The 27942-nt window shown below is 32.3% G+C and overlaps 1 protein-coding gene across 1 annotated transcript; it reads left to right on the top strand.

Annotated features, from left to right (window-relative positions):
* Positions 1-134: 134 nt before the first annotated feature.
* Positions 135-27742, top strand: LOC128171330 (mucin-5AC-like). The gene is made up of 11 exons (XM_052837101.1): positions 135-518; positions 2045-2383; positions 3584-3745; positions 10427-11092; positions 11264-11620; positions 11996-12157; positions 12920-13453; positions 13785-14144; positions 23433-23594; positions 23897-26350; positions 26704-27742. Exons 1-11 carry the CDS (start codon positions 476-478, stop codon positions 26781-26783), a joined length of 5319 nt encoding a protein of 1772 aa, XP_052693061.1. The 5' UTR covers positions 135-475; the 3' UTR covers positions 26784-27742.
* The last annotated feature ends 200 nt before the right edge of the window (positions 27743-27942 follow it).

Below are 27942 nucleotides of genomic sequence, written 5' to 3'. Positions count from 1 at the left end.
ATTATATGTTCCATCAAAAATATTTGACATCTTATCAGGTTCTCTGCATACAAAGGATAGCATACATACGACGTATATTTAAATATCTTTAAAGGGCTACGACATTATTTTCATATTCACCGATCCATGCACAGACTATGCAATCATGATAGCAAATCTAAAGGAGGGTAGAGACATGCTACGGGACTTGTTGTTTTTTGATAACAGTTAACAATTAATATTACAGGTTTGTTCTATTTGAGTGTTTGCATTTTGTATATGCAAAATTGAAGAATGTTTTGACAGGGAATATTAGGACGAATCGGGCCAGCACTTTCTGGAAATAATCATTTGTGTGACTCGTCGTATATGTTTATTTGCTCCATACCTGTGTGCACTCATTGAGAACTCTACTTCCGGGTAGACCAATGGAAACCGATGTAAGGAGGAATCTTAATGCCATAGAAAACTAAACCGAATGTTTCCGTAATAGCAAATGCATGCTTCTGTATTTTTGGGGCTATTACTATTTTTACAAGGTATAGTTTTATTCTTAGATATTCAAGTTTTCCACTGTCTTTGCCTGTGATAAAACTACGTATCGATTTTGTACTATATAACCCATAGTACAAATGAAGCCAAATCGAGGCGCCAGTGGGGTTTGCTTATTTATATTTAAATATATAATCGTACGATGGCTTGAAATTATATAAATATAAGTCATAAGGAAGCATTCATTGGACTTTATTGGATTTGATCACGCCCTGGCCGATATTATCACCTCATAATACTCAAAGAATGATTCCTTATATAGTTCTCGTTTAATGAAAAAAGGTTTCCATATGCTGTATCGTTTTTTTTGGCCTGTCCATGATATGTTCAGTTTTAAAAATAATTGTTTTACAGTTCGTGTTTTGACATATAGGTATTTTCACCATCAACGAAAACTTTGGAGCCATAGAAACACTAACAATATTGTTAAATTACGTAAAGCAAAACTTACGAAGCATTCATTTGGTTGATGTCGACTTTATTACTTTTGTTTTTGTTAAAACGGGAGTGACTTTTCAATTAATAATTATCTTAAGGCAAAGGTATATTTCATTATTTAACAATGGACAAAATTTCGAGATTTGTTACTTTTATCCTTAATATTCATTGGAATTGGTTGATTAAAACATGATTTTTCATTTAGATTACCAAAAATTTAAGCCCCGGTACACCGTATGACACAAATATATAGTTCGGACGCATCATTTAAAGAATTTATATCTTTGTTTCATACAGTGTAGGCACCTTTCTAGATCTTGGCCTTATGTTACAATGAGAAAAAAAAAATAAATCACATTAAAAAAATATATTCAAAGCCGTAAACAGTTGAGAAAAAAATGTAAGTTAATTTGTGTATACCTTTTGAAAATAAAAAAAAATCGTTTATATATAATGGTAAAAAATTATATATATATATAATTTGCTAATAATCGGGAATATACCCAATTATGTACCGTTAAATTTTTACTTTGCGTATACAGAGATTCGGAAGTGAAGGAAATCTGATTTTGTCTTTAATAACTCCTCCTCCTTTTTTCAAGATAGGACTGTTTAGCATATCAAATCAAGTGTACATATATCAGAGATGTGTATATTTCTTAAAATTATTTTCGCATGGTAGTTCATATAGGGTATATCCCTATCGGACAGATAACCCCTCCTACAGTTTTTAAAGTGGTAAACTGGCGGACCATTTAATAATGTAATGTGATTGCAACAATTATAAAATACATGTATGTACCAGGTATTAAAATGTTAACGCCTACTTTATTAAGTATAAAAACAAAATACATTTTTTTAATTTACCTCTCTACTTTCTATAAAACGTGTTTTAGCAGATATATTTTTTTATTAGATTAGTTTTAAAGTCCAAATTAAACACATACAAATTGTCTCATTCATTCAAATAAAGTTTTTACAAATTAAAACATTCAGAATATCTCTTTTATAAATTAACCTTTGCAAGATGCTCTAAAAAATGTGAGTCAAAGTAAATATGATCTTTTTTTTGCAGTAATATCAAAAATAAGAGGAATTATCGATGAACATGGATTTTGTCATCAACAACAAATAAAAGCAACATTCTGTGTTGACTGTGGATCCGGTTTCCCTTTATCCATTACCGTTTCAATAGTGGCAGGTGAAAACGAGCCAAACGGGGACCAGCAGTTATTTTGTTTGACACCTCAATGGATGTGTTCTGGCTCTATGACAAAAACCTACAATGCAACAAGTGATACACTAGAGATAGGATTTATATTCAACCACACAATCCATGCAGGTCGGTACCTTAGGATGACACGTGTAAGAAACGGCAGTCAAGAAAATCAACAAATCCTACTTAAACCTTGCTGTAAGTAGTATTTCACTGCATTCTGTTGACATTTACAATATTTCAATATGTTTTTAAAAAAAACAAATTAAGTTCTTTTAAGCTGTATGTTGATAGATTTTTTTTAAATGAACTATACGTTGATAATTAATCAATTTATTTGTAATTGTGCCCCTTCAAAGAAGGATAGGCATATTGCTTTGCTGCTGTCTGTCGGTCGGTCGGTCCACCAACAGTTTTCGTTAATTTTTTTCGCAGTAAATGAACATATTGAAAAAAAAATGTATACAGGTTTATCATGATAATAACTAGGTCAAGATTGAAATTGGGTACAATCGAGCAATTTTCGACAGAGATATGGCCCTTGGACGTAGATAAATTCCACTTATTTGCAGTTTCCGCTCATTTTCTTCGCAGAGAATGAACATATTTATATGAAATTTAGTATACTGGTTTATCATGATAAACCCTTTGTCAAGTTTGATATTGTGTATGATCGAACTATGTTCGACAGAGTTATGGTTCTTGGACGTAGAAAAATTCCAGTTATTTGCAGTTTTCGCGCATTTTATTCGCAGAGGGTGCATATTTTGATATTAAGTTTTGTATACAGGTTTATCATGATAATATCTAAGTCAGATTCGATATTGGGTACGATCGAGCGATTTTAACAGAGTTATGACTCTTGGACGTTAAAATGTTCACTTATTTGCGGTTCCCGCTTATTTTCGTCGCAGAGGGTGCACATAGTGATATGAAATTTAATATACATATTGAAATAAGATTTAATATACAGGTTTATCTAAATAGTATCTAAGTCAAGTTTATTTTTCGGTATGATAGAGCAATTATCGACAGTGTTATGCCCCTTGGATTCCAAATATTTGCGGTTTGTTTGCTGATGTTTCCAAGGGAGGGGGCATAAGTGTTTCACAACCATCATTTGTTCAACACAATTGGCTGTGTAAAATAGTATATATCAATGTTTTTTATAGTTGCTAACGAGTAGAAAGTAGAACATATGATCAAAAAAATTATTAATTAATTGCAACTGTTCTTGTTTTTGCACCTTTGGATACAATATTTGACCAAATGACTAAAAGACTTAAGTAAAGAACAAATATAGAAAAAAAATCCTCAACCAATTGCGCACTAAACAATCATAATCAACCGCAATCGTACAGTTGTTCTTTCATGCTTTGTGGTGTTGATTTTTTTTAGTTTCAGGATTTACAACAAACGCAAGCTTCCATAATGCGTCTTTGATTACTGTTAATTGTCAGCATTCGTCTTTCAATTATTCCAATTCCTCAATAAGAATAAAGATAGAAGACGAAACAGAATTTGGCGCTTGCTCAAAATATGGCTGCTTCGGATGCAAAAGTAAGAACACGGTTTAATTTTAATCACTATTATTTAAGGGAAGTGTTTTGGTGTATACATGTATAAAGGTGTAAAGACAATCACAAATTACTTAATGTCCCATTTTTTTTAATAATGTTGATAATGTAAACTGCCTCTTCATTCCAATATATACCATTTAAATCATAAAAAAATTATATATATGAGACGCTTTAATCAACAATAAAGATCAATTTGGTTAAATTAATGAGCAATGTTATGAATCATCATTAAAAAAACGTGTAACTCCATATTAATATGTTGGCCTTAAAGGGACTTGTACACGATTTGAGCTCAACATTTTCAATTTTTTTATTTTTATGTCTAGAATTGTTAATATAGATGTTTTCAATGCTTTGACAAAATTTGAAACTCAAATATCAAGTTACAAGCGAATTACAGAGGTTAGAATTCTTTGTTTTGTAAACAAAGCTTGAGTCCTATTAATGTTTAAATATTTGTTGTATTGGTATAAGTTTCAATCTAATGTTGCTGTTTGTTGTGATGAAATTATTTATGAATCCATTGAATCAGTCTATCTTGTTTCCACAAGTTATTTTGATAAAAAAAAAATTGCAATTTCTTTACATTACAGTATTTGTAAACAAATATAAGTCTCGAGCTTTGTTTACTTAACATCTACTTCTTTCCTCTGTATCATGACTTCTAAAATCCACACTTTGGTGAATCATTCAAAATACATAAGTGAATTATTTTATACATAGTAATCGAAAATAATTTTTTTTATCTAAAATCGTGTCCAGGTCCCTTTAAGCACGACACTTTATTTGTCTCATGGCATGTAACAGTAAAAAACCGTATATTCATCAATCACACATGTACCGATTTAATAGGTATAACTATAACTACACTAACAATAAAAAACAAACAATGCATGTTCAGTAAAATATTTATTTCATTAGAAAAGAACAGAACCCTCCCTAATTAATTACAAACATCTAAATCATTTTCAACCCCTAAATTACAAATACTTTTTATTATCTCTCTGGTTTGCATCAATGGTTCTGGTTTTAATCATCTCGTAGGAAACAGATTAGACGCCCTCGAGCATCCATCCAAATTGAATCCATTTAATTGTACACATTTTGAGATTAACTGCTAATGCATTTTTCTTTTCATCGACTTCCTTATCACTAAAGCGTCATATTTGTTTATATTCGTTATTATCGGTTCAGTTATTATCTAGGGGTACAAACATCAATGGCATTCCACATTTAGGTGATTTAATGATTTGTTTTTGTCTCGAATTCTGGGGCTCATTTTCGGTGAAGTGATTTATTACCTTTCTGACAAATTCTGTCATTACACCCTAACTGCTCCATAAAATTTGAAAAAAATAGAATGTATGCGCTTGACTGGCAGCGTTTCTCTAAAATCATATTTAACTTACCTGTCAACAAATTGTCTGCACTCTTCTTATCTGATGCATATTTTAATGTATTTAAATGTCGATTCTTACTAAATGACGTTTGGAAAATAGTATTTGATTTTTTTTTCATACATGTAATATGAAAACGGACATGTATTTTCTTTTTATTGGCAATTTATTATTTGTGTGGTCTTTTTCTACTAAAGATAAATGTTTTAAACGGTTTTGACATTTTTAGTTTAATCCCAAGTCAAATTTTTCATAATTCTTTAAAAATAAAAAATATTCCAGTACCAGTGACTAGTAACCGAGTATAAATATGAACTAATTTGTAAGAGCATTGCAAAATGTACTGACCTGCAAATACACAAAAAAAATTCGTCAGTTACGAACAAAAATCATTAAACGTTTTACGAAATCACGTTAAAAACAATATAGATAGGACTAAGGAACTAGAAAAAGTTAACACTTAAGCTCTTTATGTCTTGAGAATATGGTATAAATTAAAAACTGCAAACAGTTTTGAGTATCTTTTTGCTTATGTTAACTCGCAAATAAGAAATAAATTTTGACTGCACTAGCTGCCATCAAATGGGGAATATGATCATCAGTTGCTCATTCTAATGCATACACCAAAGAACTAGGGTCAGAAAGTACTAAAATTGGCCTATACTCAAAAAAATTATTTTTCACTGCCAATAATAATCTCCCGTAAATGGCGTTCAAAGTAGGCATGTTCACAGAACACTTTCATATGAAACACAACGTCATTGCAGGTCCAAATATAACGTCATGTATTTGCTTTATATATTAATAGACCTATTTGAAAATATTTTCGTCTACACAAAAAGATTCCAGTCAAATAAAACATTTTGTTGTTATTGAATGGATAAGAATCTACATGTAAATATGTACCGAGTAAAACATCCGGTTCGAGTGACTATCGATACGATTAAATGCGACACCGTTCAACACTTGGAATTCGTCGATGAAAGAAGTAAGCATGGTAAGTGTAAACATACCTCATACGACACAGTTTGTAGATTGTTTAGTTTAACTTTTCAGAGCTATGCCTATTAAAATGTGTAATGTATTGCTTCCCATGCGTTCAATGCATTTTTTTATAAAAGATCAGGCATAAAACGCCACGGAAAAAGCATAGTCTACTTAAACGAGCATTTTTGTTTTGGTCATTAGATAGTAAGAAATGGTAATGGCACATGTTAATAATAATAATAATGAAATATTTACCACGATATAGGTGATTGTTTGTAGACACTAAATGTGTGATGTGTGATGATGATAATGATAATGTTTTAATGATTATGTGAATGAACTTGATTTTAATAAAAGGAAAAAAATACTAATGACAACTTAGGTTTTATAATCAAACTGAGTATATCAAGTTAAACACAGGCCTCTGATTTTTTCTCAATAAAACGTTAAATGTATGGAGAGAGAGAGAGAGAGAGAGAGAGAGAGAGAGAGAGAGATCTTTTCCCATACATTTAACGGCTTATTGATAGAAATTCATAGGCCTTTGATTTAAAACACTGAGCTAAAGTGAAATTGATAAAAGTTCGATACATGTATGTACACTGTACATACAGAGTGTCCCAAAATATCTGATACCATTTACTGTTTTAATAACTTCTAATTTTATTTATTCAAGAACAAATCAAAAGCATTTTCATACCTATGAAATTTTACATGATAAAAATTTTCATTGACAAAAAGTTTAACAAACATAAGTTTTTGACAATTTGAGCATTATTTTAAAAAAACACAACAAAAAAAGAATGCGTCAAAAATAGGTCCTTCTCATCAATGACAACGTTGATTGGATGGGTATAAAATTCCTCACAACAACCACTGTACGGATCACATTTTCTCAAATCTTCTCACTGTAAAAAGAATCTGTTGCTTGTTAGGTTGTTTTATCCCTGGCAGGATTTCTTATTTCATAAATCATACAACTATATCTGAAATCTCTGTTTAAAAAATCAGTTTTAAAATGAAAGATGCTTCAAGCACGTCTGATAATTTTGAATTAAATTAAATTCAACCAAAGAAATATGATGCAATTTTGTGACATCATAATTCAATGAAAGCCATGTTTTTCTCCTAAACGTTTTTGTGGAAAAAAATTTAACTTTTTTACTTTTTGTGAATTTCAAATGGTATCAGATACTCTGGAACACCTTGTAGTTTATGAATGTGGTGATCAAGAAACCTAATGAGCTACTTAACCCGTTTTTAATTTATTTTGCACAATGTACAGTAGCACTTGGAAATCAATATAATTTGTTACATGTGGATTTAAAATTAATTCTTAAATTCTTTAACTAATTCAAATCATTTATTAAGCTGATGCTATATATATGTAAAACAATACTTTATTGTCTATAGCCTAGGCACTGATGTAATGTTCAAATTACACAATTGTAGTTCATGTTTTTTTTTCACATTCACAACATGAAGTACACAAATCTGCGCTTAAGCTGAGAAATAGCTTATCATTGCCAAAATAACCCAACAGTCACTCAAAATGCATTTAAAATGCAATTTAAGGTTTTTTATGTATGTACTTTACAAAGAAATTTTAGTAAATATGTAAAATTTGATCTTTAAAAATTCATTTTCTGAAAAGCTTTACACTTTCATTAAAATTCAGACGATGGAGAATGGTTTGAATATCATTCATTTGATTGGTATCACAATATAATTTTCATTGGAAGATTAACACAACACTGGAGTAAGAAGGGGGTTCCAATGTACTTTTGTCACTTTAACTGTCACTTTCAGATCCATGATAACCTCTATTGCTGTGGCATTGGATTTCCAGTAAAGTACTCCAATTTATTTACATTATGCATGTGTGGTGCAGAACTGATGCAATACTTTTGATGATGTATGAGGGCACATACCAACAACCTGCGCACGAGCTTGAACCTTGCAATAATTCAGAGTTGGTATGCCTTGGATAAGAAATGCTGGATTTGCATAAGGATTCTCAAAAGACCATCTTCATTATGTATATGGATGTCACAGTCACCTTTTATATGCTCTTTGGCAAAGCTGGAGGAGGTCTAGAGGAACAGCTGGTAACGTCCACAAGTCAGTTCCTGAAGCCTATCCTTATTCGACTCGGGGAAGTCTACCGCCTCACAGACTACTTTCTAAAATAAGAAGCAGTGGCTTACATGTAAATGAACATCTTTCACCTGCCACTTTAGCTGGTTGACAGAAACAGCATTTTTGCTCCAACTGGAAAGGGGTTTTAAATACATGTTCCTGCAAGAAGTGTGATTTTATCAGCAATTTTAAAATGCTATAAAGAACACAATTTATTAAAAATCAAATATCCTTTTCTGTTTTTATGCATTTTTATTACATGTAATAATTTAATTCTGTACAATGTACAAAATGAATTTTAAAATGCATATTTTCTCAATGGTTTCACTTAAACAGACTTCATTGGCAGAAAAATAATGTTGAAACCGCGGTAGGTAGGGTAAAACCTGTATATAGCTCTGTCGCCCGCAAATAGAGAAATCATTTGTGCCACCGGTACAAAAGTCGTCAAAATGGTTTATACCTTCAGTTTCGCTATCTGTACACAGAATTATATACACCCTGTTTCTCATAAACCGATACCTAAATTCACACATGTACTTAATACGTACATGTGTGCCTAGTATTATGTTTTGTTTGAGACATTCGATCAAAGATTAGTTCTCATATAATGTCGTCTGTTCCACATGGAACCCACATGTTTATATCTTAGTATTTGTGACATACATGTTGAATATCGGGATGTTGTTGAATTTTTTGGCTACGCTTTACTTTACACCTTTCTATGCTTCGTTCAACCGCCGAATAATTCAATATAGACGAAAATTTACCATGATATTCCTATACTTCAGGCATATCTGTTTGAAATAAATGCAAGAAAGCAAAGGTATGATAACTGAGGTAAAATTTATATAGTACTGATAACTTATATTGAGGACTTATTGATTAATTTGAAGAGATTAATTAATATTGAGTAGTCTCCCTTCCACGTCAACATCAGCTTTAATTATGTTCCATAAATAGTTTGCATGTTTTGAATTGTATAGATATGTATATATATATATATATATATATATATATATATATCTTTGTTATCAAAATATTTTTAAAATGTACTCAGGTACTTATTGAAAAATGCGGTGAAATGTACAAGCAAAGGCCTATAATAAAATCTCGATGAGAAAAATAGCCTGGCCTATAACAACGATGCATGTATAGGCATAACGTCAATTTTCATCCTTACATCTTTTATAACGGTGTGTAGTTGTTTGGGAGATTTAGTTTCAATAAAAGAAGAATGTTTTTGTTTTGGTTTTGTATATAAATAATTCTGATAAGTGTATTTAGAATATGTACAATACATACCTGTACGAATTTCACCGTTTTGCTGTTCCGGTCCTTTTTTTAATGGCGAACAACGTGTCATACTGAAAAATCAAATATTTCTTAAAACATAAATAACAATAAATTTTCTCACCTTAAAACGAATTCTTGCGATCGGGATGCTGTTTTATTGCAGGTCAAATTATCGCGAAAAATGTAAACACCGCCGTCTTCTCCAGATTTTACGTGCGTCAGGCGACCAGACGACAATCAATATTTTCATTAATATCAATTTTTTACATGGGGCGCATTCGAGTCGGAAAATAAAACTTGTTCAAAAAATGTACATTTGGTACCAATATTTTATTTTATGTTTGATATTTTTTTCGAGTGGAATGCGCCCCACTTCAAATCTGGACCCAAATGTTCAAAAGCAGAGGAAACTCCGGACAAAACTCAAAACCAGTATAGGTTTCAGAAGTTAGCATTGCCCAGTCCACATCCTGTTCGGCCAAAATGGCCCACACATGTATTGATCAAGTAATGTTAATTCAGAAAACACACAAAACTTAAAAAAACACGATAGTTTATTTTCCAGGAAATTGGTAGGCCATTTGTAGTACTTTCTGATCCTAGTTCTTATACCAATTAAATCATTAAACGCCTTTTTGCTTTTTTATATTTTTTTTCAATCTTTTTTTATGTATGTATGTTAGATTGCATAGAGTATGTGTAAAAATAAATCTAGAATACCTAAATAATGACACATATTACCATATATTTTAACATTCACTTCATCCATGGTATGGGTATAAGCAATAAAATTACCAACTGTGTAATTTATTTGAAAAGAATTTATCTGTGTTATTTAATAGGGCTCCCAGATGGCATACAATGCATGGTGCCGTATATTCCAGGAAAAGCAATCCAGTGTCTATTAGATGGGGCAGTCTACAATATAAGTGCTCCAGTTATTGCAACAACAACTCTAACCCCAGAAACAACAGAAATCGAATTACCAACAACATCAAATGAAAATTCAGATGTAGGTAGATTTACGTCAACCGAAAAGTCAACACCGTTGCAAAGTGTTACAACCATACCAGAAAGCTCAGCGACATCTAGTAAAATAATCACGACAACAGTTGAAAGTTCTACCTTGTCACGTGAACAGAATGTAACAACACCGTTGACAAAAGGTTCATCAACCTCTAATAGTATTACATCAACATATAACTTGCCAGGATCCTTAAATATAACAACAGAGTATCCGAATAGTTTGTCAACAGAACAAGATATCGCTACGTTCACAGAAGGTCCATTAACCTCTCATAGTATTACATCAACAGATAACTTGACAGGATTCTTAAACATGACAACAGATCCTCCCAAAAGTTTGCCATCAGAGCAAAGAATCATCACGTCTACGGAAGGTTCAAAAACCTCTGTGGAAACCATTGGAAGCAGAAAAACAGTTAAAGAAGAAACGACAACTGAGAGTTTAGGAACGTCTGTAAAGCCAACAAACGCTTCATTAAATGGTATACATTTATTTTCATAGACAAAATAAAACAGTCAGTCTAAATTCTGAAGTATTTATAGAAAATAAATTCGAATTGAAATATTTCATTTTTTTTAATATATAAACCCGAAAAAGTAACATTTTAATAAGTTTTTGTTAATTAATTTATTTCATTATTATTTTTTTGAAGGAGCAATTACGATATTCAATCAGAACATAATCGATCGAGGATTCTGCCATCAACAGGACGTCAACATTCAGTTGTACATTAACTGCAGCATATCTTTCTCTGCCACCATTACTGTGGCTATAGTGACAAGCAAATATGAAACCAACCCAAACACCCTCTTGACTTGCAGGAGGTCTAATGACAGCACGTGGTATTGTCCCAAATTTGATATCATGACGGGAAAATTCAATTCATCTAGTGGTATATTAGATATAAATTTTCAGTTTAATCTCACCATTCATGCAGGGTACTATGTCAGGATGGCATCTTTTTGTGATGGAAACCAAGAATCGAAGCATATTCATCTTATACCATGTTGTAAGTTCAATGAAAATGTTCTTTTCAGATTTATAACTTTTAATTTTAAGGTAGAGTAAAATAACTGTAATTTGCATGTTTACATATAAATTATACGGTATTCAGTGTTTTTCCATTCAAATATTGCTTACGACGAGATATGAACCAAATTAAACGCTAATTCATTCAATATTTTTTCCTTTAGTTTATATACTAGGTAACATTGAACTGAATAATGATTCATTTTTACTTTTTTTTAAAGCTGATATAATAAATGCACTGAAATAAAAAGCAAGACTAGATTTTTCAAGAAGAAAAATCACATTTGAAAAACGTGTTCAAGTTATGTACCAACACAAGGTATATTAACTTTAATTTGCTGTAAACTGTTTTCAGTTTCAGGATTTACAGTTAATGCTACCTTCTACAATGCCACTTCACTCGTCATCAATTGTCAGCATACGTCATTCAACGACTCAAGCTCTCCGATCAGAATCAAATTAAATGGAGGGAACGACATTGGGGCATGTTTCAAAACCAGCTGTAATAGTTGCAAAAGTACGAAATATATGCAATAAATATAGAAATATAGATGTAAACACAAAATTTTCCAAGTTTATATTCTTACATAACTCCAACAAATATTATGATATACAAAGGTAAACGGCTACAGACTAATGGTTTTATAACACAGTTAAGTGACAAATTAGATGTTATTCTGAAAATGCAAAAGCCAAAAACAGAATGAAAAAGTCAACGCTATTCTTGTTATAACAGACTGAAAACTCTAATAGATAAGTCGTGTTTTCTATTTTAAAAAAGTCTTAATTCGGCCTTTGTAAATACACATATAGTCATTTCATGCATATATTTTACAATTTCATGCTATGCTATGGCATGCGATGTTATTGATATGCTATGGCATTTCAATGCAATGCTATAATATTTGTATGCCATGCAATGATAAATTGAAATGAAGGACCTAATAATATGGTATGCTATGATATGCTATGGTATGCTATGAGATTCGAACAAAACGCCTCCATACACAAAAGAATTCCACATATTTCGAAGTAAAATGATATGAAGCCAAAGTTTACTATCTGCAATGTGAACATTTTTTTTTAAAATCATGTTGTATAATATGCTATAACGAATGAGATGCTATGAGATTACAAGCTAAGGTATGAGACTCAAATGTTATTGTATGGAGTTTCAGTGCTATGCTATGATATCAAAATGCTATGCTATGGTGTATGTTGTAAAAAATATGCATACACTGACTGTAACTATTATTTTATGTTTCTATTCGTATTACAGGATTACGAGATGGTATACAATGTTATGTTTTGTATGCCCCTGAGAGTATATATCAGTGTGTGTTGGACGGTGCAATCTATAACATAAGTCTACCAACAACGCAGCCAGGAATTCAAACAACAACGCCACAAAACGTGTCTGCTTCACAAACTGTAACAACGGCATCAGAAAACACAACAGTGTCAGAAAAAAGCGTATTGACTTCAACAGATAGCTCATCAACAACGTTACAAAGAATTAGTACGTCAAGTGAGGGATCGACAACACCCAACTCATTTACAAAAACATCATCGGAAGGCACAACCGTAGAAACGTTTGATTCGACGTTAACAGATAATAGCCAAGCTGCGTTTTCCAAAGACCATTTAACAACAGAGAACACAACATCAAGGCCTGGAGAGATTTCTACGTCACAGAACGACATAGAAAGCTCATCAACGTCACGAGAAAACGTTGATAGTACAGCCAGTGCGCCACATTTTGAATCAACGTCAATACAATCAACGGAAATTATAACAACAGCTCCAAGAGATGGTAAGAGAAATATTTTTGTTATAAAACTGTAAAAAGAAAGGATAATACACACTAGTTTATTTTTGCCGTTTAAATACTAATAATGTTTATGAAGCAAGCACTGAAGTTTATACACCTAAATGAAAACAACTAAAATTAGGGGGAGGGGTTATTGTTTTTTCTAAGTTATTTTTTTCTTAAATTTCATTTAAAAATGTAAAATGCAATATATGTGAATCAAGACTGTCTTTAAGATTTTAAAAAAATACAGCTTAAAAGGAAAATAGGTATCTGATTACAACACTATTGCTTATCATGTTCGTTGATTTTATTTTATTTATCGTTATCTAAGGCGCAACAATCACGATAATTAACAAAGATGAAATCGATGAAGGATATTGTCATCTAAACGACGTAAAGATACAGTTATGTCTTGGATGCAAATCAGATGCTTGTGCATTGGTTCAATTGTCTATAGTAGCAAGTGTAGATGACACTTACGCGAATGACCTTTTGACTTGCTCGAGGTTCAGTGACGTTATGTGGAATTGCTACGATGATGGTATTGTGACAGGAACATACAACGTATCTAGTGATGTTTTGGATATTAGGTTTAATTTCAACTACACCAAATACGCTGGACGTTTTTTGCGGATAAAATTATTTTGTGATGACGAGCTAGAAATAATACATCAACTTCTCAAGGCATGTTGTAAGTATTTTTGTATGAGGTTTTATTCATAAAGGTATTAACGTGTATCTGGTATATTAAAATTGCCATTTTAAAGTCAATGCCTTCTATATTGTTTACAAAAAAGTATAAAAAAGATTTCTTTCTCTGATTCAAACAAATCCATATTAATTTTTAATAGACATCAACTTTTGAGAAATAAAAAAAAAGGTAAAACAGGTACAAATGATAAAATTTACTAAACGTATTGCATGTGTATATAAATATATAATAAATAACACTGCTTTCATTGGCCCCGAAAAGATTTTTTTGTAATGTTTTCAGCTTAATAAAACATATTGGGTATTTATTCCATCATCGAATCTAACAAAATATATTCATTGAATAAGCTCACAGATGAATGCATGATATTGCAGGTGACCAAGTCGTCTTTCTAATCAGTAACTCTACATATAGATGCATATCTAATGTCTTCAAAACTGCATGACGATGTTAAATCAGTTTCAGACCATAAATTACAATGTTTTTATTCTTTACAAATAAATCAATAATAATGTTATGATTTTGCTGAACAATAAAAAGAGGTCATTCATTTATAAAGATCTTTAGAAAGAAAGAAAAACGTACATATTTAAGGTAAAAAGATAAAAGGCATGACATTTGTACAAGTACTATTTTTTAACACATGACGTTCTGAAAATTTCAATAAATGATTGGAAATGGCATATGGTTGTCATGAATAATATATTTTAATAAATACTATATATCGATGTTAATTCAAAAGCTATCTTCTGCAATTTTTTTCACAGTTACACTGGATGAAAAATCAAGTTTCAGCAAAACTGAAACTATATGGAAACCTTGCTGAAACTTGAAGTTGAAGTTTCATGTATAGTTTCCGCAATGCGGAAACCATTATATCGATTCAGCAAGTATCCGTTAGGTTTCAGTCAGCAGAAACTTTAGTCTAAGATTCCTGATGGTTTCCGCAATGCGGAAACTAAATTTGAATCGTGTGAAAAGTTGTGTAAATTATTATGGAAATATCAATCAGTTTCAGAACATTTCCGCTAGGTTTCAGTATGCTGAAACTTTAAGTTATGATTCCAAATGGTTTACGCATTGCTGAAACTATTACTAAAATTGATTTGAGTTTAATAGTGATATCATTTATTTTCAACAGGTTTAAGTTTAATTCTAGCCTAATGATAATGAATCCGTATAGTAAGGTTTCAGCGTGACTGAAACTATATGTATACATGTAACTATCTTCAAATGTGGCAAATAAGGCGATTAAGAACCTTACTAAGTAATTAATTGAATTTGAAAAGAAAAACTGATGTCTGATCTTGTTTAATGCATATGATAAAATCATTAATCTTAGGTACTCGGGCACGTGTATACATGTGTATACATTCTTTGTCCAGGTGACCTCCTCTGTGATTTTCCTGTATATTCTGTGTGGATTGCAAGGTTTTTTCTGTCAGGAGTGAACAAAAGACTGTTACATAACATATACACAGTGCGAAGCGTGAGTTTATAACTGGAGCCCGGCGGGAATGTTTTTTTCAATTTGTGTGTACCTGAGTTAGTAAAACTGATAAGTACATTATAATTATTTAGTAAAAAAAAATCTAGCTAGTTGTATATCGCAAACAGTGTATGAAGAAGTATTTTACTTAATACACTCAATAAATTAATATACCTATTTTGTAAGACTCCTTCTTAAATCATTTAGTTATCATTTGAATGAACCTTGAGGTACAGTAACTAATTAAGCAAACAAATTAAGGTAAAGTCGTTGTAAATTTCTACAAATCGTACCAAATATTCGTACAACCTGAAGTTTAGAGCTAATTCATTTCTTTTTTAATACCACGCCAACAGATGTACACAGGAATTTTTTTTTTTTACGAATTCTACAGTTGATAATAACAAGTAAAACCCACTTGGAGTTTGAGTCTAATATAATAATTGTTTAATTATTTACATGCATTTCAGACTTTACTACATGTATGACTGTATCATGATTCACTGAAGTCGGAAGCAAATTGAAAGTGGGGGGGGGGGGGGCTAGACTAATCCTCAGAAATATTGAGGAAAAACCCTAAAAAAACCTAATTCCCAAAATCATGAAAATCCTTATCCGGGGGGGGGGGGGGGGAGTATACCTATACTATATACTTCCGAAAATAAATTTCCCTACCCAAATTTTCTCCCCCAAAATCATGAAATTCCTAATCCGTGTCGGGGGGGGGGGGGGGGGTGCTAGTATGCCTATTACTCCAACTTCTCAATCTTTCAAGGTAGATTTAGGAACAATTACATTTCCGGCGAGAAAAAGTGTGGGGGGGGGGGGGGGCTATGTGCCTATTGGTTAAGTCTAACTTTGCACTAAGCCCCCCCCCCCCCCCCTAGCCCCCCCCCCCCCCCGGTCCGACGCCTATGTGATTCGTGCATTTGTATACTTTGTATTTACTTTCTGTACTGTAAACACAGATATTGATACATGTTTATGAAACATGCACATGTTTCTGTTATAAGATATAATAAGCATTATTTATAATTTTACTGAAGTTATACGTTATATTACAAAATCAGTTTAAAATCCAGCACTAGCCATATGCTGCACGTGATTTTAATCCCATTTTTAAAATTTGATTATACATTCGTATACATTTGATGTAGAAAGTATACCAAATAATTAAAATTATATTTTGTTTATATATCAGTCCGACGTGTACATCTTACTTCCCGGCTTGTTTAACGCGTTTGTATTTTAATTTCATAAGTATTCTTAACGTACTGTTCATCGTATGGCCAATCAGTGCACATGTGTAACTGTAAAATAATTGCCATCAATTCATCGTAGTTGTAAATTCACCGTACGGGTGAACGCTGTTAACCGGACCCCGTTAATTGATCGGCATCTAATTATATTTGTGATTTCTGTGTGTTCATGCAGAACCTGCTCTGTGATGAACATTATATTTTCACACCTCTATATTTTGAATAAGAATATGACCGTGCTTAGAATCGCGGTGAAAATTGGACAAGTCAAGACTAACTAGTCAGTAAACTATATCCGGGATATGGCTCTATCATATTTAGTTTGACAAAATCATCAGGACATGTAAATAAAATATAGTTCAAGACAAAATCTGATACATATGTCTCATTCAAACTTGTTTAATTTCATTAGACATTTGTAAACAAACGGTCGGCCATTTTTTTTTGGTTAATCACGTGTTACAAATACAATTGTAACAAACACACGCCAATACTTTGTCGTATTTAACCAGGAAATACTGACACCGACAGTTCTTATTTAAAATAAATATACGTGTAAAAAGTATACTATTCGTTAAAAAATGATAATTTTGATTAAACATTATTCATTTTAAACTATCCCAAGATGCACTTTTCCAAGATTTACGGGGTTCTGATTGGTCAGTATTGGCGCAGTTTATGATTCCGAGCGAAGGTTAAAATGGACAAGAAGGTGCTGTTGTAAAATGGAGCATTGAGAAGCATTAATAGCCTCTACAACAAGGAGATAATGCAGGAACGAAGAACTCATATGTCAAGGTAACTTAATTCACAATATAGATACTCCCAATTACATTTTCAAGGCTCTAATTTATCTCTCATTTGTAAACGAGATCTCGCGCCATCAAATCAAGATGGCGTCATTTTTTCAAACTTGGTTCGGCGTTTTAATTTTTATTACCGTATCTCTTTTAAATATACGTTTTGACCAAGTTAACCATTAACCAACTTTATATGCATGATAATCAAGATTATCCAGGGTAAACACATATATAATTATATAAACGTCCCTAATATATATGAATGCTTGGTTGGTAAACAAGACGAACAATGAATCTTTCGCACATTATACAATTTACAAACTCTAAATGTAACGAAAAAAAATTTATTAATTAAATCCGGAAAATGAAATCTTTCACGTTTTTCTCTTTCAGCATTGACAGCATACAAAGTCAATGTTTCCGGTGATTAGTTGCTCCTCTGTTCGGTGATTCGGGTGAATGTTTTGACCAGCTGGACGATGTGAACGCAAGGTATTGCTTTGAAATTGATTATTTTCACCATTAACTTATACATGTGTTGGATGTTTATAATTTACTGTAGTAATTTTTGGGAAATCCAGGTCTAAGTTCTTGAAAAGGAGGTTGATTGGGGGGGGGGGAGTTGGTGGTAAAACACACTTATTGTTGATAAGTTTTTCCATTGTTCAACAAACAATAATTGAATCAAAATGAAAATAACATAGCTTCAAACATAAAATGAAACATTTTAGACCAGATACTACTGTAGCCATTATATGACATAGTTTAAACAGCAACTGGCAACTGCATAGTAGCTTCTGTATTCAGAATTTTATTCAGAATGCTTTTATTACATGTTAGGCTGAATGTTTATTGTTTAAAAATCTAAATGAAACTTTATTATTCTTGTTTAAGATAAATAGAACAGACAAAAAGTACAGCCCAGCGAAAGGAACAAGTTCATCGCAAGAAGAAGAATTTTAATGCTACCACTGTCCAGAACTACTAAGTCTGCTGTAACCATGATGTGATCATATGAGTGCTTCACCGGTCTGGACAATGCTCGAAAATCCCCCAAAAAGACCTATTTCCATAAACTACGACTCGGGTTACATCAACAACAGCCAAGGACACTCCTTATTGATTCGAATGGACACATCCCTACGACCCGACTTAACCTCTGCAGAACAAGACTTTTTAACTGTAAAGTATTCTCGTTTCAAAAAACCTATAAACTATAAAAGTATTTCCATAAACTACGACTCGGGTTACATCAACAACAGCCAAGGACACTCCTTATTGATTCGAATGGACACATCCCTACGACCCGACTAAACCTCTGCAGAACAAGACTTTTTAACTGTAAAGTATTCTCATTTCAAAAAACCTATAAACTATAAAAGTACTTTTTTTATATGATCAAATACCAGTATATTACAATGTCTGTCTGTAAGCTAGAATCTTAGAAAATCACATGGTTTTCTTAAATAATTTGTTATATTTGCAAATATTGCATAAAATATTAGACTCCATGTAACATATATCCTCACACCTCCAAGTTGATAAGTGTTAACTACTTTTTTTTTCCATTTTCTTTGTTTAAACATTTATTGATACATGTAACTTAGTTTTTATTTGCAGCAATATATGAAAAATTAAGAAACTAATCTTAAATGTAAAAACACTGCATTAGGAGATGAATGCATGGGTCATAGAAATGATAAAATACACCAAACAATATTCAATTATGTCGTATATGAAAATATATAAAGACAACAAATACCCCATGTATTACAATTTTTATATAACAAAATTACTTGGATGGAAAGTTGTTTCACAAATGAAAATATATAAAGACAACAAATACCCCATGTATTACAATTTTTATATAACAAAATTACTTGGATGGAAAGTTGTTTCCATGTGGGTTTTATTTTAATCTGTGTTATGTAACTAATATTGGAATTAGCTTTTATATCATAAGTAAAATGCTGGTATTGATGAGAATTGTAAGGTGAATGATCTGTGTGATACTTTGTATTTTATACATTCATGCTACAAAAAGCAAGTACATGAACATGTAGTAATACTTGTCATATATAAACAATGTATATTTTACTTTATGTCTTGGATTTAAAAATATTAATGTAGGTAAAGTAGTGAAATGTAGGAAGGTAAACCGTGTGCAAAGAAGAATGTTCATCAGGAATGAAGTGTGTTGCAATCAGCATAATTAATTAAATGTGTACATCATATTTTTGCACATGATTTGACAGACTGCTCCATTGTTAGCTTTTTATTGGCCAACAAGCTTTTCATATCTCCCTCTGGGTCATCTATTAAATACTGACAGGCTTATGATATTAAAATCTGATCAGTTGGTACATCATGGGTGGAAATGAAAAGTTCACTTTGGACTTAATGGATTATCAAAAAAATGATATCAAATCCTGTTCTATTGTAAAATATTAGATTATATTACATGTACTAACAAAGAAAAGGTTTATCCCAACTTGTAAGTGGGTCACTTTGACCTCATTTTGGAATTTATTGACATATTCAAATCAAATCTGGGTCATACCTCTATAGTCAACTACTATCTTGTAGTGTATTTTTTTTTTTAAAAGATGGATACTACTGCCAGTATAGACTTTTCAAAAATATTTTATGGTGTACATATTCATTGTAGTTCAAAACAAATTGAGACAAGTGTATTATGTTCATGTAACAGTGAAGTTTTCTTTGTTTATTCATGTACGTGTAGTTATTTTGTAAATTGCATTCATATTTTTAAAAAAGTAAGATCTTTGTTTCATTTTTAAAGGGAGATTTGATAGGCATTTAATCGAGATGAAAAAAAATACAAATGTAAATATTTTTATGGGAGTTTTTTTTCTTGTGCAATTTTATCATTTTTTAGATAAAAGTCCCTAATAAGGGAATTGCCATATGGATGTTTCTCCATTATTGTATCTTGGCTGTATTTTATTTATTATTGGAAACAATTTCAGATTTTTGAACAAAATAAATTTGGAACTGTTTGAAATTGTTTTGTTTGTACATACAGTAGAAACCTTGCTCAGCTTTTGTGAAAGCAAAAATATAAAAAGTTTCAGTAAGTTTCAGTTGCGGAAACCCTTTGTAAACAATATGTATCCCAATTGTATATGGAGGTTGAAACTATGCAGAAACTTCAAGTTTCAGTAAGTTTCCGTCGCGGAAACCATTTGTAAACAATATGTATCTCAAACGTATATGGAGATTGGAACTATGCAGAAACTTCAAGTTTCAGTAAGTTTCCGTTGCGGAAACCATTTGGATTCATGGACAGCCTAAGTTTCAGCACTGCGGAAACTTAATGAAACTTGAAGTTTCCGTGCTGAAACCTGTCTGAAACTTAAAGTAACCTTAAGTTTCCGCAGAGTTTCCAAAGGGTTTCCGCAGCACTGAAACCAGATATTTCATCCAGTGTTAGTGATGCTTTAAACTATGTTTTAGCTCACCTGAGCTGAAAGCTCAAGTGAGCTAATCTGACCACATTTTGTCAGTCGTCCGTTCGACTGTAAAATTTTTACATTTTGAACTTCTCTAAAACTGCTCGGCTATTTTCAACCAAATTTGGCACAAAGTATTTTTATGGGATGGCAAATATAAATTGAAGAAATGAAAAACCGATTTTTATTCAAACGGAGAAAACCTTGAAAAAGAGGTGCATTTTTAAAAAAATCTTTTTCTCAAGAACTACTGGGTCAATCAACGTAAATGAGCATAAATACTCCTTATGGAAGGGAAAATATAAATTGCAAAATTTATGGGCTAATTCCGTTTCAAATCTGAGTTATTACGAAAATATTAATACAAGAAATGCATGTTTTAGTCAAGTAAAAACTTTTATACTTTTATACTTCTAAACAAGGCAAATTGGGTAGGTAAACCCGAGCCGGAGCAAAAAACAAAAATAAAGAAGAAAAAAAAGCCGGGGCAGATCGAGATTTTTCAATTTATGTCGGTAATAATTAACAAATGTCATTGAAATTTTTAGGATATTTCACGAACCGGTATATCTGTATTCGCTGCAAATATTATTCTACAAAGTTAGAAGATAGATGCTTGCCCCCCCCCCCCCCCCCCCCCCGGTTGGTCTTTTGAGATATAGGGCAATTAATTCTGTTTTTATAAAGAAGCTAACTATGACATAAAATATGATTGTTAGACAATAAACAAATCAATCTATTTAGCTGTTATTAATTAAATTTATTTTGATTTTAAAGAAAAATATTTTCAGTGGAGACTCACATTTTTTAAAATATTCAGTATAACTGATAGTTATAAATGGTATCATTTTAATTAATATAATTTGACATTGTGTGAATGGATAAATTTTACATGATACTAGATAACCGGTGTATTAATAGAATAATGATTACAAATTTCCTAAGGTATGCAAATATTTACTTTGTAAACATACCATATAGCAGAAGATTCAGATATCAACTATGTGTCCCTTTACGTGAATGAATTCAGTTATGATTAAATGAGAAATAAACATCACCATTTTGTGATTTTTATTAAATGAATCAGTTGTAAATAGTCTCTGTCATTTGTAAAATTGAGCACAGGAAGTACACACTTTCAAAGCATATTGTGAAAATTTTATACTTAGAATTTCAATTCGCCGTATAAAATCATTAGTTTATTTCCTTTAATTAAATTTCTATAAGGTCTGGTGCTTTCATTTTTCCATTAAAGATATGCAAGAATCCTTTGAAATATACACATTTTATCCTCCAAAAATGGAAGATTAATTCACCCCCAATGCAAAGCGACTTTCCATACATGGTAAAAATTGGCAGCTATCTTTAAATTGAGCTATCCTCCAAAAACGGAGATTGCCTAGATCTGATACAGTGAGAAAAGAGGGGGGCAGAACGAGCATATAGGGAATTGGAAAGTTTTATATCTTGCATGAGATTTTGTTATTTTCGGTAAAAATGGTATCCATAGAGGGAGAATGTCAAAAATTACGTGTATGCAAAAACAAGTGTAAAATTCGAATACTTTACAATGTCAATTTTGTGTTATTCTACCGAGGGACCATATGATACAGTATCCTTTGAACGCCCATATAAAGTCATTGTTGCTCAGGTGAGCAATGTGACCCAACGGGCCTCTTTTTTTTCGACACATCGAAATACAACTTGTTGGAGATTTATAATTTAAATAAAATAAATAAAGCAAAGTGCACAATATGCTAAGAATAGTTGATATACATTTGCTACTTCACAATCTACAAAAGAGGAACTGCTTATTCTAAAAATGGCACTTTATCCGTTTACGACTGTGACCCATTTTATTTTGGCACTATAAAAAAAAACAAGGATAGCAAATACCGATAAAATCTCGGTAATTTTAACAGTTCTGGACGATTTGTCTTTTTCAAACGTAAATATTAGTAATAAACAGCATTTTTTAAATTGCTGTTTTATTTCTCAGCTAAAGAACATTTCCTCATATTATTTTATTGATAAGTTGGGATCATTAAATCATGAGATTTAATAAAAAAATAATTAGTTATAACAGGCATGTAATTGATACGTAAATGAAGACAATAGTCACAATCATACATAATTCATTTGAATTTAATATGAGTTAGATAATGTATGGTGTATTATAGTTATTATCATGGTTGTACTATAGATTTACAGACTGAATTGTTCAGTCATAAAATGGAATTATTTAGTTTCAGGATTCACAGTAAACACGACCTTTCATAATGAATCTCTCATCAGCGCTAGATGTCAGCATTTATCATTCAATTACTCCAGTTCAACAATACGAATAAAAGTAAAAGGGGGAAACGACTACGGCGCATGCTCAAGATACAGCTGTAACGGCTGCACAAGTATGAAATAATTATCAGAAAAAAAAACTAGACGGTAGACTATTCAAAAAATCTCTTTCTTGTTTTCAAAAAATATCAGACGAAAACAGCTTTTATTTGAGAAATTAAGGTACATTTGATTTCGCAAAATTCTCTTTAAAAAAATAGAAATTACAGTTTATTTTGAAAACAAAATAACCATTACATCAAATCTACTGATGTCGAAATTGCTTAACCATATGTAACTTTGTAACAATCAAATGTTGACAACAACGAATACAACAACGCTGATCATTGATAGTATACCACATTGACTGTTACAGGGTTACCAAATGGAATTGAGTGCAGTATACCGTACACTCCTGGTGAAGAACTGCAGTGCATATTAGATGGCGCGATTTATGATATCCCTGTACAAAATATGACGCCACCTGGAATCACAACAACACTGCTGCAAATTTTAACAACAACACAACATATCAAAACCACACCACCGATAAGGTCAACAACGTTCGCTAGTAATTCAACAGCAAGTTTGACACCGACTAAAAGTACACCAATAACCTCCCCCGAAAGCTCCGAAACTTCACAAAATATCACATCAACACATCATATCAACACCACACCACGGATATCTTCAACAACGCCCACAAGTAACTCAAAAGAAAGCTTAACAACGACTAACAGTACACTAATAACCTCCCCCGAAAGCTCAGAAACCTCACAAAATACCCCTTTAACGTCAGTTGATAACCTAACATCAATGAAAAGTATCCCGACGTCAGCCTCTCAAACTAGCACAACAACGAAAACAACAGGTAATTCAACAACTGAACAAGACGGATCAACAACAGTGACAAATTTACCGACAAAATCCCAAGAAAGCAAAGCAACAACGACAAATGTCCCGACCACATTATTAGAAATAATAACAACATTACAATCCTCGACAACGTCACAAGATAACATAACAACAGCAACAAAATCACCGACAACGTCTCATGGTATCATCACAACAACAACACAGTCCCCGACAACGTCACAAGATATCACAGCAACAACACAGTCCCCGACAACGTCACAAGATATCACAACAACAATAACACAGTCCCCGACAACATCACAAGACATCATAACAACAACACAGTCCCCGACAACATTACAAGATATCACAAAAACAACACAGTCCCTGACAACGTCACATGATATCACAGCAACAACACAGTCACAGACAACGTCACAAGATATCACAGCAACAACACAGTCCCCGACAACGTCACAAGATATCACAACAACAACAACACAGTTCCCGACAACGTCACAAGATATCATAACAACACCAACACAGTCCCCGACAACGTCACAAAGTATCATAACAACAACACATTCCTCGACAACGTCACAAAGTATCGCAACAACTACACAGTCCCTGAAAACGGCACAAGATATCACAACAACACAGTCACCGACAACGTCACAAGATATCATAACAACAACACAGTCCCCGACAACGTCAAAAGATATCACAGCAACAACACAATCCCTGACGTCACAAGATATCACAACAACACAGTTACCGACAACGTCACAAGATATCATAACAACAACAGCACAGTCCCCGACAACGTCACAAGATATCATAGCACCACCACCAACAACAACAACAACAACAACACAGTCCCCGAAAACGTCACAAGATATCACAACAACAACAACACAGTCCCCGACAACGTCACAAGATATCATAACAACACCAACACAGTCCCTGACAACGTCACATTATATCGTAACAACAAAAACACAGTCACCGACAACGTCACAAGATATCACAACACCAACACAGTCACCGACAACGTCACAAGATATCACAACAATTACACAGTTACCGACAACGTCACAAGATATCACAGCAACAACACAGTCCCCGACAACGTCACAAGATATCAAAACAACAACAACCCAGTCACCATCAACGTCACAAGATATCACAACAACAATAACACAGTCTCCGACAACATCACAAGATATCACAACAACAAAAACAAAGTCACCGACGACGTCAAAAGTTATCACAACAACACTACAGTCACCGACAACGTCACAAGATATCACAACAACAATACAGTCACCGACAACATCACAAGATATCATAACAACAACAACAACAACACAGTCACCGACAACGTCACAAGATATCACAGCAACAACACAGTCCCCGACAATGTCACAAGATATCAAAACAACAACAACACAGTCCCTGACAACGTCACATGATATCACAGCAACAACACAGTCCCCGACAACCTTACAAGATATCATAACAACAACAACAGCAACAACACAGTCCCTGACAGCGTCACAAAATATCATAAAAACAACACAATCCCCAACACCGTCACAAGATATCACAACAACAACAACACAATCCCCAACAACGTCACAAGATATCACAACAACAACAACACAGTCCCCGACAACGTCAGAAGATATCATAACAACAACACAGTTCCCGACAACGTCACAAGATATCATAACAACAAAGAAAAGTAACCCAACGACCTCCCAAGAAATCATAACAACGACAAATATGCATGTAACATCCCAGAGAGGCACGACAACAATCATCCAAACAACCCTTGTCAAAATTTCAACAACAAAAAGTAATCCAACAACACATAGTATTGCCACGTCGACCACGTCGACCAGAGAAAGCTTTGAAACACCACACGGAAACATTAAAAGCACAACTCCAGCGGAGGAAACCTACAGCAGCAACGGTATGCTTTCTTTGTTTGTACTAATCGATTAAATGTTGAGCGTGTTAGCATTTTACACCAGTCCTATATGGAAGGCATATATAAACTTTTGTGAAAAGCTGACCAAACGTTCAATGAATATATATCTCCTTTATATCTTATTCGTAAAACACCAACTCTCAATTATACGACATGGTACAATTAGCATTAGAATGAAGACGCAATCATATTAAAAAAAATAGTTAATTTTTATTACGAGTTTATTTGTTATCTAATTTAAGGAATAATTACGACCAAAGTTTTTGTCATCAACATCATATATTGATACATGTTCATCATTACACAAGCAAAATATACATTTTTCCTTTCTTCAGGGATGAATGTTGTTCAAAGAACTTTAATCAACGCAGCTGTGCTCCTGATCGTCGCCGCGCATTGGCTCAAGTACATGTAAAATATTATCTAAAATATTTGTTTGAAAATGGCTTCAATGGTTAAATTCAATTATCGTCGTTGCATTTTGCGAAAAAGTAAATATGGATATACTGTTCATTTCTTCATGTGTAAGTTTAATGTATATGTTTTTAGTATTATTTCATTTTATAATAAATCTACTGTTGAACTTTTATATCATCTATAAATCCCTCAAAGTCGGTTAATCGTGTAACTTTATAATAGTATATATCATATATACATGCTTGATCGTGAATTTTCAATATTAACAAGCTATACATAAGAAGGGGTACATATGATTTTTGTCTAACAAACGAATTGCATTGTATGATGGAAGGTTTCCATTAGCACATTTTATAGATATGTGAAAACGCAATCAATTTTTGTTGGGAAAGACGTTTATAAAAAGAATATCAATCTAGAGAAACAAATGTTTATTAATTGTTATACTATAAACACAGTATGTGTATTAACAATTGTTTTCATTGTTAGTCTAGTTACAAACCACACAACAACTCCCGAGTGAGGATTGTTAAATGTCTCTTGCATACATTTGACACCATCTTAAAAGTATTTTCCTTTTTTGCTATGTTTCACTGTTTGTTTTTGTTTTCTCTTGTTTTTTTTTTTTTTCTGGTTTATTGTTTTATCAAAGAGAATTTATATCCTGTATGAAGATATATATTTGTTTTACTCAGTAGGAAAATGGAGTAATCAATTTAAGAGAGAGAGAGAGAGAGAGAGAGAGAGAGAGAGAGACAGACAGAGAGAGAGAGAGAGCGAGATCCGACGTATTCAGTAAGAATTCATACTATACTGTTATGTTACCGAAGTGGAATGTCTTGATATGCTATTGATATTATACATATTCCATTAAATATAAATTTGTATTTTTTGATTGTTTTTTACTAATATTTACCTGATCAATTTTTTTTTACTAGTATGTGTACATTAGGGCGAGCGCAGCATGTGCTCGAACAATGAGTTATGATAAATCAATAAAAAATAAGATTAACAACGTAAATAAATTTGATTGCAAAATAAAATAAAAGATATCTAGTTTTTAATAAATTTTCATTATTTATAGTTTATGAGATTTATTGTAATTTATTAATTTATCAGTAGAACAATAGTTAAATCTCAGATACAATGTTGTTAAA

The sequence above is a fragment of the Crassostrea angulata genome, chromosome 2 (genome assembly GCF_025612915.1).
Source record: "Crassostrea angulata isolate pt1a10 chromosome 2, ASM2561291v2, whole genome shotgun sequence".
Classification (NCBI taxonomy): domain Eukaryota; kingdom Metazoa; phylum Mollusca; class Bivalvia; order Ostreida; family Ostreidae; genus Magallana; species Magallana angulata.
The sequence above is the reverse complement of the archived record's forward strand: the minus strand, read 5'-3'. Positions and strand labels throughout refer to the sequence as shown.